Source organism: Lynx rufus, unplaced genomic scaffold (assembly GCF_022079265.1).
Source record: "Lynx rufus isolate CCGP_SWC_20201006 ecotype Redwood Valley unplaced genomic scaffold, mLynRuf1.p SCAF_9, whole genome shotgun sequence".
NCBI classification, from domain to species: Eukaryota; Metazoa; Chordata; class Mammalia; order Carnivora; family Felidae; genus Lynx; species Lynx rufus.
In genome coordinates, this window is record NW_025814897.1 from 86,622,432 (window position 1) to 86,638,272 (window position 15,841).

Genomic DNA, 15,841 nt, shown 5'->3' on the forward strand with positions numbered 1-15,841 from the left:
AAGAACTCACATGCGTTCCCATGTTTTTCCTCACCCAGTCTTCCCCCAAACTCCATGTGATTTTCAAGGTAAGTGCTATTACATTCATTTGATAATGAGATACCCTGAAAGGTTTAACGAATTTTCTAAGGGACTAAATCTGGTCACCTGGAGAACTGAAACTGGACCTAGGTTTCCTGACTCCTGATCAAGTGTTTTATTTCACTTTCTATAGTCCCTGGCCGCCCTTCTCCAGGTCAGGAGCAATCACAGTGGTGTCAGTGAATAAGAGAACAAGGGAATCCCAGAGACAGGCCCTGGGAGGCAGGAGAGGCTGTCAGGGGAGAAGAAATAACCTCAAGATGATCCCCTTCCTAGAGCGATTCCATTTGCTTTGATTTAACTCTGAGTGTTTTCAAATGGGTTCTGATTCCAAAACATTTACATTCACCAGGAGGACTGAATATAATTACTCCCTTTGTGTCTCAAAAATTGCAAAAATTAGGGGATGTACCACAACCACAGAAGGAATCCAGGAGCTGAGGTGGGGGTGGCGGGGGGAGGGAAGCCCAATCTGCAAAACCAGTGTGAGTCTTTTTAGCCGCAGTGATGGGGAAAGTGTGCTATCTCTGAGCTCCATGATTAAAGCAACTGCAAATTAGTTTCTGCAAAGGTCTTTCCCCTTAAATTGAAAAGCACCATGTAATGGAATTTCATAGATGCTGCTTTAGAAATGACTTCATACCTCACTCTGTTCAGAGCTGAGAGGTGGCTGCATGGCATGAATGATAAAAGGCTGAGGCTCTTGAGGAGCTACCGAACCTTTCTCTGACATTCACGGCTACACACCCTCAGGCTGTTCACCCCATCCCTTGACCTGGGCCCGGAAATAGTGAACTTAGAGCACTGGCGTCACCGCTACGTGATTAGTAGTCTTCTTCTGCCCCGAACCAGGCTATCTACCTGCTGCAAACCATGCTTTCTACCATAGTCAGGCTCCTGGGCTTGCTAGCAGCACAAGGATTGCCCAGGTCCACTCATTTTAAATAAAAGGCTTTGGATGACTACGAGGTCCCAGGCTCTTCAAGATTTCCTGTAGAAACAGTGAAGTCAAGGTGACAAAGATTTAATAAACGCAACACCGTTTTCACTGGATACCTGTGCTTTCTTGGGGGCACCCCTCAAAAGTGTAAAAATCAGATTTCCAAATTGTCAGCAGCTTTGCAGTGAATCAAACAGGTTGCATTTCAATGTAAAGCCTGATTGACTAATACTTCCAGATAACCCAAATCCTTAATTCACTCATGCAAGGAAAATGTATTCACACCTACCATGTGCCAAACCCTGGGATATAACAACAAAACAGCTACCAGTCACGGCTCCCAAGATGCCTGCAATCAAATCACAGAGACACGATGCTTTCAAATAATTATTCCAACCAATGAAAAGCTGCAATTCTAACAATGCTACACTACAGGTGGTACTGAGAGAGCCCAGGAGAGGGGAATTAGATCTGGTGAGCACATCTGGAAGATGTCCCTGAGGAAGTGACCTGTCAGCTCAGAACTAAAAGGAAAAGTTAACCAAGAGAGACAGGGAAAAACCTTGAGGTACTAACTCCAATAACAGGATATCAGCACACACATGGTGATCTCTTTCCAACTATCTCTATTTGCATATCCTATGTCTACGAGACAAGTTCAAGCGTGTGCTTGCTCTTAAAAATGGTAACAATAGGGGTGCCTGGGTGGCTCAGTCGGTTAAGTGGTCGACTTTGGCTCAGGTCATTATCTCACAGCTCATGAGTTTGAGCCCTGCATCGGGCTCTATGCTGACAGCTCAGAGCCTGGAGCCTGCTTCAGATTCTAGGTCTCCCTCTCTCTCTGCCACTCCCCTGCTCACGCTCTGTCTCTCTCTCTCAAAAATAAACATTTAAAAAAGGTTTTTTAATAAATTGTTTTAAAATGATAATAATAAAAACAATTTAACTTCCAGTCACTATCTGTGTGCTTGTGCACTGGAGATGAGGAAGGGAGCTGGTCACCCAAAGGACCAAGCTGTCTGAACAAAGGTTTTTATGTAGTAATTCATCTATTTAAGGGTGAAAGTACATTGTTCTCTTAGTTTGGGCTGCTACAACAGAATACCATAGACAGGGAGGACTTAGACAACAGATATTTACTTTTCACAGTTCTGGAGGCTTGAGGTCCAAGATCAAGGTGCTGGCAGATTTTGTTCTGGTGAGGGCTTTCTTCCGGGTTTACAGATGGCCACCCTATTGTTGTGTCCTCACATGGCTAAGGCAGTGAGTTCTACTCTCTTTCTCTTCCTAATTCCATGAGGCCTCCACTGTCATGCCCTCTTCCAAACCCAATTACCTCCCAAAGGCCCTACCTCCTGATATCATCCCACTGGGAGTTAGGATTTGAATGTATGAATTCCGGAGGGACACAAACATGCAGTCCATAGCATGCTTATTTTATTAAATTATTTATTTGCTTATCATTTAATAAAAAGATCTATCTAAGATGATGGTATTAATTTTTAAACTATTACCAGTATTTTTTCTATTTATAACAATTCTCCCATAATCATGTTGCACAAATAGAGGTCACCCGGAGCTCTGCCCCTTCCTCTCTGCTCAATCGGCTAGAGTGGCTCATATGACCATCATCTCCTTGTTTCTGTTAAAAATTCATAATGATGCTCATCAGAAGAGTTGCACATGAGCCCATGAGCTTCTTTTGACCACATCAGCATGCATTAGATTATTTAATTAGTTAGAAACCAGGGCTCTGCATAAATGGAAGGCAAGACAGATGAGCTTTGAGAGGGGGGACAAAGGACAGTAGAGACACAAAAAGGCAGACCTAGGTAGGTTCCCATGGTGGCAATCAGCCGTCTTGAAAGTCTCAGGTGCTAGTAAAGGGAGGTACCAAATCTCAGGTTCTGGTGTATCCTTGGTTTGTCCTTGAAGAAGGTCAGTGAGGCAGGAAATGCTACATGTTGAACAAACTCCATTTCCTTTTCCTCCGGGGAACACTTCTAGACTACATTTCCAACCACCCTTTCAGTTCGGTGAGGCCATGTGATTTTTGCCTCGCAGAGTACAGGTGGAAGTGATGTGTACACTTCCAGACGTGCTTTATAGAAACCTCCTGCAGAATCCTCCTTGATATTTTCCCATTTCCTTGATGAATGCAGGAGGCTCCACTGACTTAGAGCAGTGGTTCTCAACTGGGGGCAATTTTGGCCCCCACTCCTCGGGAACATTTGGCAATGTCTGGAGACATTTTGATTGTCACACTGGGAGAATGTCCTACTGGCATCTAGTGAGTAGAGGCCAGGGATGCATCTCAACACCCTACAATGCACAAGACAGCCCTGCATAACAAGGAAATTGTCCAGCCCTAAGAGGCTGATAGACCCAATACCGAGAATTCTGAGCTAGAGGGGGGCAGAGCCACAACATGGGTTCTTGAATGACTGCATGGACACACACACACACACACATACACACACACACAGATGCTGACCTGTGTTAGTGATTTTAACAAGAAATAAACTTTTATTGTATTGCATTACTGAGATTTGGGGGTAATTCTTTACAGCAGCTAACATTATTTGACAAATACATGTGATAGAGGTTAGTGTTTCAGTGGAGGACAAGTGCACCTTAGCAACAAGGTCATACTACTTGACAGGTGCTGTGAAGGTTTGTGGGATAGAAAGTAAAGGGCAATGAATGCTTGGTCCTCTCCATTAAGTCACGAGACCTCACACCACCATGGCCGTGAATAACATCAAGAATGCAGTGGACTCTTCACAGTTCTTTCATTAATGGCCAGAAGTGATGCCTTTGGGGAGAACTCTTAGCAACTCAGCAGAGGAACACAGGAAGAACCCACACCTGCCCAGGAAAAACACAAACTGCCAGAAATGGAACAAGGGCTAACCTCTCTCATTTTCCTCTTTCTCTTGTCCCTTTTTGTTGTGTGGCAGACCAGCTGACAATAGCCAGCAAGGTCCGTTTAGTGTATGGTCTGGTCTTGCTGTGACTAATAAGATGATTGGTTGTATATATCCTCTTTATGGTTGTTCATTATATCACCCTAACATAAAGTAATTTAATTTCAGTGGGATAATTAGGGTATTTCTAATCTAACTGATAGTCTGAATGAAATGAGATTCTCAGAGGGAGATTTGTGTATCAGGAGACTGGTGACCTCCGGCCCCAATTTTCACACAATGTATTAATCTGACAGGCCTACTTCCCAGGCATACTGTATCCGTACATTTCCCAGCCTGTGGGTTATAGAACACACCCGCAAATGAGATTACTTTATTTATAATGAGATTTCCTTGGGCTCAAGGAGACAGATCATAGTATTTTAACTGAGGCCTTCACACTGACAGAGTATCCATATGTTAATAGAAGCCCTGAGATGCAAATGTACTAAAGAGGGAGTGTGGCCTTGTCTTGGGGTCTGGGAGATGCCAGTCAGCAGGAGAAATGAGGACTGGGCCCTGAAGGATGCCTGCCTGACTGGGAAAGCTCAAGGCCTGCCCAGCAGAGAAACCTTGTGCTGGCTGAGGAGACGGTTCTCCCCTGCCCCCATGAGGAAGATGTGCAGTGTGCTCACTGGGCCTGAGATGGGGAAGAAGGAGAGGGACCACTGGAAAGAGGAAGGAGTAGAGGCTGGCGGGGATCAGGGCCAATGTTCTGAGCCAGGAGGCCAGCCAAAATGCTTCTGGTTCCTCCTCAATCTCCCAAACATACCCCACCCCACCCAGGGCACACCCCCTGACCCCTGTCCTCCACCCTGGCCCCAAACCCTACCGGTAGAGTCACTCTTTTACACCAGGCATCAGAGGCAGGATGCTGCCTCTTATGAAAATCTGCCACTAGAAACACTTCCCATTATTCTTCTATCCGTGGAGCACCCACAGGCGCCAAGCACTGGTCAAGCCCGGAACAGATAAAACCCTTCTTTCCAGGATACTTACATTTATGTGATTTTATTGTTCAAGCCTCGTTGGTTAACTCCTTTAAATCCCTTTTAAGAATTTAATTTGAGAGGAAAAAAGTCTGTTTTCTCAGGAAGAAATCATCTGTTTTTTCTTCTATCAGGTCATGAGAATTACGTGGCTCATCCAGTTTCCCTGTTTTCTTGGGCCCCAAGAAGCTCAGAGTGTAATGTCATCCTCAATTGCAGTACCAGAATTGGGTTGGTGTTTTACGTCTTTTTCTCCTTGTTTTCCAGTTTTCTTATTTTTTTATTCTTTTTAATGTTTATCTATTTTTGAGAGAGAGACAGACAGAGCACAAGTGGGGGAGGGGCAGAGAGAGAGAGGGAGACACAGAATCTGAAGCAGGCCCCAGGCTCTGAGCTGTCAGCACAGAGCACGACAAGGGGCTTACACCCACGGACCGTGGAATCATGACTTCAGCCGAAGTCAGATGCTCAACCGACTGAGCCAGGTGCCCCTCTATTTTCTTATTTTTCAATTTCTAGTAAAAAAGATTTATTTAAACGCATCTTATTTGGTAAGGTATTTCAAGTTCAACTTGGAAAGAGTATCTTTTATTTTCAAAAATAAACAAAAATAATCTGAAATAATGTAACACTGTATGTCAACTATACTTTGGTAATATTTTTTTTTTAAAAAAGGAAACACATAGGAAAATTCTTCACGTCCTCAAAGAAATATATTTCCTCCCATTTTCTTGGTCCTACTGATTTGTCTTTCACTTTTTTTAACAGATACAACAAATAAATAAAAGAAAAAAGAGACACATAATAACCAAAAAGTAAATAAATAAGCAAAGATAGCCGTATTGCCTTACAAAAGGCCACTGTTAAAAATTCTTTAGTATTTACTAAGTGGCTATTAATAACTAACATCTGCTGAGCACATGACATGGGTCCTTTTCTAAGCACTTTGTACCTCACCACAGCCTCTGCTCTAAGTACTGCTGTCCCCACTTTAGAGACAAGGAAATGAGGACCAGAGATGCTCAAGGGTTTACCTAGGATTACACATTCAGTAAGGAGTGGAACCAGGATTGAAACCAGGGTGGTCTGGCACCAGCAGGCGCCCTCTTAACCAGTGCTCCTCAGCACATACAACCTCCTGCGCTAGGCAACAGAAAACGTATGTTCCATGCGGTGGGCACCTCTGCCAGGCTGCCTCGCATCCCCTGAAGCTTCTTCTTCACGCCAGCCTTGCTGCAGCAACTGGTCACGCCAAGGAGGGACCTGACAGCACCCTGCCTGGGCAGCATGAAGAATCTCTTGCTTCCTGCCCTGGGGGTCTCTGCCCCAACCTCATGAGAGGTTCCGGGAATCTGCTCAATGATTCTGACACATGCACAGACTCGGCAAAATCAGGGAGCTAACACCGTGTGGGGGAAACCTTGACCAGTGAGGGATGGAACCCGTACGTGAGTGCTCCCCATTTCTGTCTTGTGGGCAGACAATTGTGGGGCCCGTTGTACAGGGCCCCTCACGCATCCCCAGAGGAATTCAGCTGCTGTTGCCCACACTATTGATCAGCTCAGCAGCATTGGGCTGGCTCCCCTTCTCCCAGCTCAGACCTCCCAGGTGCCCACTTTTGCTCCTTGGGAACAATTTCTGAAGCAAACCGCCCATATGCAAAAATCCTGTCTCAGTTCTGCTTTGGGGGGAAATCAAGGCTAAGACACTACAGTTCCTAGCTTGAGGAGTTCAGATTAGGGTGACAGGTCATTAGAGGAGGAAAAAGTCAGTAATGATACATTAATAATCCATGACCAAATAGCCAGAACAATGACTCAAGCTATAAAAATACAAGAGCACAGAGAAAGTAGAAGAGGTAGGGAGCTACCATAAAGTTTTATTGGAACACAGCCACGTGTTCATTTACATGTTGCCTGTGGCTGCTTCCCCACTCCAACAGAGACCCACGGCCAACCAATCCTAACATGTTTAATATCTGGCAGTTCACTGAAAAGTTTGTGAACCTCTGATCTAGAAAATCCAGGACTCTATGGGAATACAGAGAATGGACACATATTCTACTTGAGAGGTGGCAGTGGGATGCTGACAAAAGGCTGGGAAGAGACAGACCACTGAAGAACAGGAGCAAGGGCATTCCAGAAAGAGGCCACGGCAGAGACTCGGCAAGCTGCTTGCAAGGAATCACAGGCAGTTTGCTGCTGCACGACAGAAAAGAACAAAGAGGGAAGAGACAGGACAGAAGACTGCAGACAGAGATTTCCATAAGGAAATCGTCGTGGGTTATTTCTCTCATTTGGGGATACTTCCTCCAATAGGCAAAAACACTATAACAAAGAGTGACCACAGAGCCTGGTTTGTACGTTCTACCGAAGGGAGTTTACGTGAAGCTCGTGACACTTAATGCTCTTCTGATGAACGGTGGGAGCCCCTGCTCACAAGGCAGCCCTCTTGGCAGCTGGGCATTCCTGACATTAAAGACCCACTGCTTTGCCCTCCTCGGGAAGCACGTCCCGGGGTGTGCTGGCTGTGGCCTCTTGCTCCAGACATAGCTGACACAGCACCGTTACAGTGAGACCCCACCTGGTGCTCATTGCTGGCATGAGGACAAAACAGTAACGAGGGGCAAGAACAGTCACCAGAGACAGACCTGCTGCACTGGCCCCAGCGGGCAGTGTTCCTCACACCCCCGGGAAAGAAAAAACCCGGTGATCCAGCATGGTCCCACAATGAGTTATTTTGTGTCGTTCTTTCAAGGAACATTCACTGAGGACAAAGCATGTGCCCCACAAAGCAATACACTCGGTATATATAAATGATGAAGGTACTGTTCTGCCCTTGACGGGGGCTCACAGGCTAATGGGGGAGAAAGACATGCTATTTTCTTTTCTTTAATTTTTTTTTGATGTTTATTTATTTTTGAAGGAGAGAGCGACAGAGCGTGAGGGGGGAGGGGCAGAGAGAGGGGGAGACACAGAATCTGAAGCAGGCTCCAGGCTCTGAGCTGTCAGCACAGAGCCTGACGTGGGGCTCAAACTCGTAAACCACAAGATCATGACCTGAGCCGAAGTCGGAGGCTTAACCGACTGAGCCACCCAGGCACCCCAAGACATGCTATTTTCAAGGCAGGGAGAGAGAAGCCAACTCCCCTCTTATGGGAGTGCAGGTCCTAAGAGGTAAAGCATGGGAGGATATTGAAAGCTTAATAAACATCTTGAGGGTATATGCTTTAATGATTACCACAGCCACTGCTGACATGCAAAGACACGCACAAAGTACTGAAAGATACTCCAAAACAGCCCTTAAGAGCTTCAAGATTTTCAAGGGCCACCTGGGTGGCTCAGTCAGTTAAGCGTCTAACCCTTGGTTTCATCTCAGGTCATGATCTCATGGTTCATGAGATCAACCCCACGTCGGACTTTGTGCTGACAGCACGGAGCCTGCTTGGGATTCCCTCTCTCTCTCTCTCCCTCTCTCTGCACTTCCCCTGCTTACTCTCTCTCTCTCTCTGTCTGTCTCTCCCAAAGTATTAATTAAAAAGAAAAGAGAGAGGGCTTCAAGATTTCCCCGATAACACTGATTCTATACTCTTGACTAATTTGGCAAACCGTTTCTGAAACAGCCGTGCAAAGGTAAATTTCAGTCCCAAAAGGACAGAATTTAAACATAATCTGGAAAACAAACCGATATACCAAGTTGCTGGCATTTAGATACCATTTTCAATTGTTTCAGATTTGGCTATGAAGGCTAAGATGGAAATGGAGAAAACCAGTGCTGAGGGGTTTTTCGTTTTTGTTTTTTTTAAAGGAAGAATAGTTAAATAGGAGTATGTACATTTTGTCAAGCACCGTGCTGAGGGCTTCATCTCGTGCATTACCTCACTGAATGTTCACAACAATCCTCTGAGGTAGATTTCGAGCATCACGAATGGCTCCATGTTACAGACAAAGCAACTAAGTCAAACAGATTGAGTAACTCGTCCTCCAGCCATCCCTGGAGGAGGGGCAGGTGTCACCTGGCAGTTGGTCCCCAAGGGCCTCACCCTTCACCACCCGCCCGACAACTATCTCGCCTCATAGGCCCCATCCCGTTCCTGCCTGGGACGTCTTTTTTTCCCCCAGCAGTTTTGCCCTGAATAGGCTTCAGGATAAGTTCCTTCCTCGTGATAAGCAGGGCCCACGATCTCTGACAGCTGTTCCCCGCTCCTCATCATCCTCTGAAACAATCAGTAAGCATTAGAGAGCACTTTTCCCTTTACAAAGGTGATAATTAGATAACAAGCTGAGATTAAAGTAATTACAGTCAGACAGCTGGCGAGGCAGCACAGTCATGTTGAAATATTGTTGGTACTTCAGCATCTGGTTCTAATAACAGCACAGGCTAAAGGATTTTACATTAATTACAGAACATAATTTAATATAAACATATTTAATTACAATTGATGAGCGATAAACTGTTCAAGAATGACTTAACCCCTTCCACGTGTCAAAGTGATGGGAACTTTGGGCAATCTGCAGCCTCTTCCTCCGTCTCTTTCACCCTTCTCCACCATGCCCTCCCTCCACAACTCCCTCGTCCCCTCTCCTAGAGAAAATTCCCCTCAAAGAGGAATGTTCTAGACGGGGATGTTGCTCACTGATTATCCCATGGGTGTTTGGTGCGTGTAGGCACTACTCATCCTTAGAGAGCCAGGTGAAAGGGGGTGAGTGTGCCAGCCAGGCCGGGACGCATTGTTTCAGCTGGACCAGCTGCCCTCCTCACATTACCTCACACTGGCAAGACCAGGTTGGGTCTCCTCAGCTGGTCTTCCCCATGTTCTCACACCTTTATGTGGTGCTGGCTTGGCTTCTGACAGCCACCTATGAGATAATCCTCAGGTCTCCAGAGAGAGTATGTCATGACTAGGAAGTCCCTGGCCACAGTGGCCAGGGTATTTTCACAGTTTTGGAGTAAATGTGTAATATCTGGAGACCTTGACATGAGAAAGGACACTCTGTTCTGTCGGGAATTCTTCCTTATATGCTGCCAACCCCCATCTCTCCCCCAACTTCCCACAAATTGGTGGAATCGGGCCTTGGGTGAAACAGTTTTCAAACAAACTGGGACCACACAGACACAATCTTCAATGGATAAAGGACTCAATCATCATTATCTGCACATCAACTTCCTATATTCATAAATGAGAGATATTCAAAAAGCCACAAACATTCCATGTTTGGCATGGACTGCATGACTATGTTGCCCCCCAAATTCATAATTTGAAACCATAACCCCCCTGGGGTGGTATCAGAAGATGGAGCCTTTGGGAGGTAATTAGATTTAGATGAGGTCCTAAGGGTGGAGCCCCCACGATGAGATTAATATCCTTACAAGAAGAGAAAGAGACTTGAGCTTGAGCTCTCAGCCAAGAGAGGACACAGCAAGAAGTCAGGTGTCTGCAAACCAGGAGGAGGGTCCTCACCAGAACTTGACTGTGCTGGCACCCTGATCTGACTTGCCAGCCTCCAGGGCTGTGAGAAACAAATTTCTGTTGCTTAAACCACCCAGGCTTTGGCGTTCTGTTACAGCAGCCGAACTAAGACACTAGGTCTCAACGGCACTGGGATTAAGAGTCCACCCAAAGAAGTGACAAGGCTGCTCCTTCCTTAAAAAGAGTGAGTAGTCCTGAGCACGTTGGAAAAATTCGCTGTCAAGTTTCCCTACGGGACAAATGACATGGAATTACAAGTAGCCTCAAATACTGTTTTTACCTCCTGCTGTGGATTTCAAACTATAAAGCACACATTCTCCTAAAAGCTAAAATGAGTGCTGAAAAAACAGTTTATTATTCCTAGGTAAGCAAGTATAAGCTATTTCTGGAAGAATTACTGACAGGTGCACACAAAGTAAAATTAGTTTGAAGATTCAGGACCACAAAACACCCAAGAGAAAACTAGGAACACTCAAAGTGAAAGCTGCTCTATACATATCCTCTTGAAAGAAGAAGAGATTTGAGTTCACTAGCACAGCAAATGTGCAATGCGGGCAAGAACTATGAGGTACTTTTTGTGGATTAAGTGTCCGTGCAGAAGTTACAGGAGGGGCAAGCAGCCAATAAAGCCTTTGCTACTTAAGAAGTTACCACTCTGTTATCAAATTTAAAACTTCTTTCTGTTCAAAAGACACTGGTAATAAAGTGAAAAAAAATCTACAGAATGGGAGAAAGCATTTGTAAACCATATATAGAAAGAGACTTGAGCTTGAGCTCTCAGCCAAGAGAGGATACGATATATACGATAAGGGCCTAAGAGCCAAAAGAACTCCTGCAACTCAACAATATAAACACAATAACCCAATTAAAAATGGAAAAGAGATCTGAACAGATATTTTTTCCAAAAAAGATATACCAAAGGCCCGCAAGCACATAAAAAGACACTCAACGTCATTAGTCATTAGGGAAATATCAATCAACCAAAATGAGATACCATTTCGCACATACCGGGATGGCTGTAACAAAAAAGCTAGATAATCAAAAGTGTTGAAAAGGATATGGAGAAACTGAAGCCCTCATACATTGCTGGTGGGAATATAAATGACCCAGCTACTGGAGAGCAGTCTGACAGTTCCCCAACAAGTTAAACACAGAGTTACCATATGACCCAGTGATTCCATTCTAGGTATGTATATATGCAAGAGAATTGAAAACATGTCCTTACAAAAACTTGTGCACAAATATTCATAGCCACATTATTCTTAGAACCCAAAAAGTGGAAATAACCCAAATGTCCATCAACTGATAGATGAATAAACAAAATCTGGCATGACAATACAATTGGGTATCATCCAGCTATAGAAAGGAACGAAGTACTAATACATTTTAGAACATGGATCAGCCTTGAAACATCTTGCTAAGTGAAAGAAGACAGACACAAAAGACCTCATATTGTATGATTCCACTTATATGACACGTCCAGAATTGGCAAACCTATAGAGATGGAAAGTAGATTCATGGTTGCCAAGGGAAGGGGGGAGAGGGGAAATGAGAAATCCTTTTTTGGGGTGATGGAAATGTTCTGGATTCAGAGAGCAGTGACGGTTGCACAACATTGCGACTGTACTAAAAACCACTGAATTTGTACACTTTGAAATAGTTAAAAGAGATTTTAAGTTATATAAATTTTAACTCAATTTTTTTTAAAAAGCTACCAATCTGGGAACTGGATCTTAATCCCACTGGGGAAGCACAGGAGCCTATATAAAGTGGGTGGCTCAGAGGTATCTCATCGAAGAGGTGAGGAAGCTGGGGTATTTATATACCAACTCCCATCAGTCACTGACTGAAGGCTACTTTGGTGCAATCCCTATCAAAATCTCAATGGCATTTTTCACAGAGATAGAACAAACAATCCTAACATTTGTAGGGAACCACAAAAGACCCCAAATAGCCAAAGTAATCTTAAGAAAGAACAAAGCTAGAGACACCATGCTGCCTGATTTCAAACTATATTATTAGAAAGCTATAGTAATCAAAACAGTATGGTACTGGCATAAAAACAGATACACAGATCAATGGAACAGAATAGAGAGCCCAGAAATAAACCCATGCATGTATGGTCAATGGATTTACAACAAAGGAGGCAACAACATACAATGGGAAAAGGATAGTCTCATTAATAAATGGATTTGGGAAAACTGGACAGCCACGTGCAAAAGAATGAAACTAGACTATCTAGACACACAAAAAATAACTCAAAATAGATTAAAGACTTGAATGTAAGACCTGAAATCATAAAACTCCTAGAAGAAAAGGCAGGTGGCAAATTCCTTGACATCACCCTGGGTGATATTTTGGATCTGACTTCAAAAACAAAGGCAACAAGGGGCGCCTGGGTGGCTCAGTTGGTTAAGCTTCCGACTCAGGCTCAGGTCATGATCTCATGGTTCCTGAGTTCAAGCCTCGCATCAGGTTCTGTGCTGACAGCTCAGAGCCTGGAGCCTGCTTCAGATGCTGTGTGTGTGTCTCTCTCTCTGCCCCTCCCCCATTCATGCTCTCTCTTTCTCTCAAAAATAAATAAACATTAAAAAAATTTTTTAAACAAAGGCAAAAAAAAGCAAAAATAAACAAGTGGGACTACATCAAACTAAAAGGATTCTGCACAGCACAAGAAACTGTCAACAAAGTGAAAAGGCAACATACTGAAAGGGAGAAAATATTTGCAAATCATATATCTGATAAGGGGTTAACATCTAAGATACATTTAAAAACTCATACAAACCAATAGCAAAAAAGGAAACAATGCAATTAAAAAATGGGCAGAGGACCTGAACATTTTTCCAAAGAAGACATATAGATGGCCAACAGACACATGAAAAGATGCTCAATCTCACTAATCACCAGGGAAAAATGCAAATCAAAACACAATGAGATATCACCTCATATCAGGTAGAATGGCTATTTCAAAAAAACAAAGAACGACTGTTGGCAAGGATGTGAGAAAAGGGGAACCTTTGTGCACTGTGGGGGAATTTAAACTGGTGTAGCCACGATGGAAAACAGTATGGAAGTTCTTCAAAAAATTAAAGATAGAAATAACAAATGATTCAGCAATTCCACCTCTGGGTATTTATCTGAAGCAAATGAAAACACTAATTTGAAAAGATATATGCATCCCTGTGTTCACTGCAGTATTATTTACAATAACCCGGATATGGAAACAACGTAAGTGTACATTGATGGATGAACGGATAAAGAAGATGGAATATTAGTCAGCCATAAAAAGATGAAACCTTGGGGCGCCTGGGTGGCGCAGTCGGTTAAGCGTCCGACTTCAGCCAGGTCACGATCTCGCGGTCCGTGAGTTTGAGCCCTGCGTCAGGCTCTGGGCTGATGGCTCGGAGCCTGGAGCCTGTTTCGGATTCTGTGTCTCCCTCTCTCTCTGCCCCTCCCCCGTTCATGCTCTGTCTCTCTCTGTCCCAAAAAATAAATAAAAACGTTGAAAGAAAAAAAAACTTAAAAAAAAAAAAAAAAGATGAAACCTTGCCACTTGCAACAACGTGGATGGACCTTGAGGGTATTATGACGAGTGAAATTAAGTCAGAGAAAGATAAATAGGAACTTGCTTATATGTGGGATCTAAAAACAAAACTCACAGATACAGATAACAGAATGGTGGTGCCATGGGGAGAAAGGAGCTGGAGGATGAGCAAACTGGGTGACAGGGGTCAAGAGGTATAAGCTTCCAGTTCTAAGAAATAAGTCATAGGGATGTAATGCACAGCATGGTGACTATAGTCAATAGAATTGTCCTGTATATTTGAAAGTTGCTAGAAAAATAAATCTTAAAAGTGTCCATCATGAGAAAAAAAATCAAGTTTTTGTAACTTTGTATGGCGATGGATAGTCACTAGATATATTGTGGTTATCACTTCACAGTGTATAAAAATATCAAGTATTATACAAACATTGTGCACCTGAAAGTAGTATAATGTTTTATGTCAATTATACCCTCAATTTAAAAAGTCTCTGTAAAATGCTCCACAGTGCTAGATGCAGAGAAAGTCTCAACAAATGTGAGTTATTTTTCTAGAAGACTCCATATGGTTAAATAGGTTGCTCAAAACTGCACAGCTAATGCAACGTGGAGGTAGAATTTACTCAGATGTGTCTATATGACACAATCTTTCATATAGAGAATTACATTAACCGAATATATACTAACCAATCTTGCAAACACACATCAGATGGCAATCATGTCAGTGCTGCACTCGGAGGCCATAACATCTTCATACCTTTAACTTTCTCTCTTCCCCCCTTATGTGCCCTGTCTGGGGGAAGCAGCTGCTTTTCTCGCAAAAAGGCCCGAGGGCTGATGGTATTGTCTGCTCAAGTCTGAACACATGTGGCTTTTTGTGTAGATGCTCATTTGAGATTCAAAGCCTGCACATTTGCTGACTATTTAGTGCAAAGGACCAAGATACACGAGCACCTGAGACTGCAAGAGCAGCAGGGTGACACTTTCCTCACTCACATGTTGGTCCTCCTGTTCTTCTCTTGAATAATCTGACTTTCAGTTGGCTCAACAAAAAGGGTGCACTAGCAGAAGAAAATGGAAGGTATCTCTTCCCATAATGCCCCACCTGAACTCCCAACTGAGAGGGCTGACATGAGGACATGGGGCTCAGACCCCAAGCCTACCTGATCAGGTAGTGGCTGATAATAGTGTCAAAGTAGCTGTAGTACACGGCATTGTTCACCTGACCATACTGGTCATTGTCCTGCCACCTTGTTTGGATGGGTAAGAAGTACCCATAGGCCTCATGGTGTCGATGACAATCCTCAACTCTCTGGTTCTTGGATGATGTACCCAAGGAATGGATATTCCTAGGGAGCAGCCTCGAAACCCAACAGGTCATAGTTGGTGATTGCTGTCTCAGAACAGACCTTCAAGAAGAAAACAACAGAGAATAAGGATGGTTTGGAGAAATTGTGATTTCAGTTTTACAAAAGCAATTTCATTTAAGTTTTGGCCTTTGGTTTCAAAAGGAAACTAGATTTGTTTTCTAGGAAATAAATCTTCCCTTATAATCCAAGTCTTTGTCACAAACCTTTAAAAGGACTCCTTACTAAAGGACTCCTTACTAAAAAGGCTTTTGCAAACACTGACAGAAACAGTGAAGCCTCTGAATCTGACTAGTAGGAATTCAAAGTATATTTGTATGGAAGTCTTCTGTTCCACAAAATATTTGAGTCAGGTACTGTAGATTCCCATGATTCATCGCTTACATACAACACCCAGTGCTCATCCCAACAAGCCTGTCACCCATTTTCCCCCTGCTGTGCCTCCCCCATCTACCTTCAGTTTGTTCTCTGTATTTAAGAGTCTCCT

At 43.7% G+C, this 15,841-nt stretch overlaps 1 protein-coding gene across 1 annotated transcript in view; it reads right to left on the reverse strand.

Annotated features, from left to right (window-relative positions):
- The window catches only part of LOC124506006 (uncharacterized), a 93,839-nt gene extending 78,471 nt beyond the window's left edge, over positions 1–15,368 (reverse strand). The window contains exon 1 of the mRNA XM_047072030.1: positions 15,151–15,368. Within this exon, the coding sequence (XP_046927986.1) occupies positions 15,151–15,368 (218 nt within the window). The remainder of the gene's footprint in view (positions 1–15,150) is intronic.
- Positions 15,369–15,841: the final 473 nt, after the last annotated feature.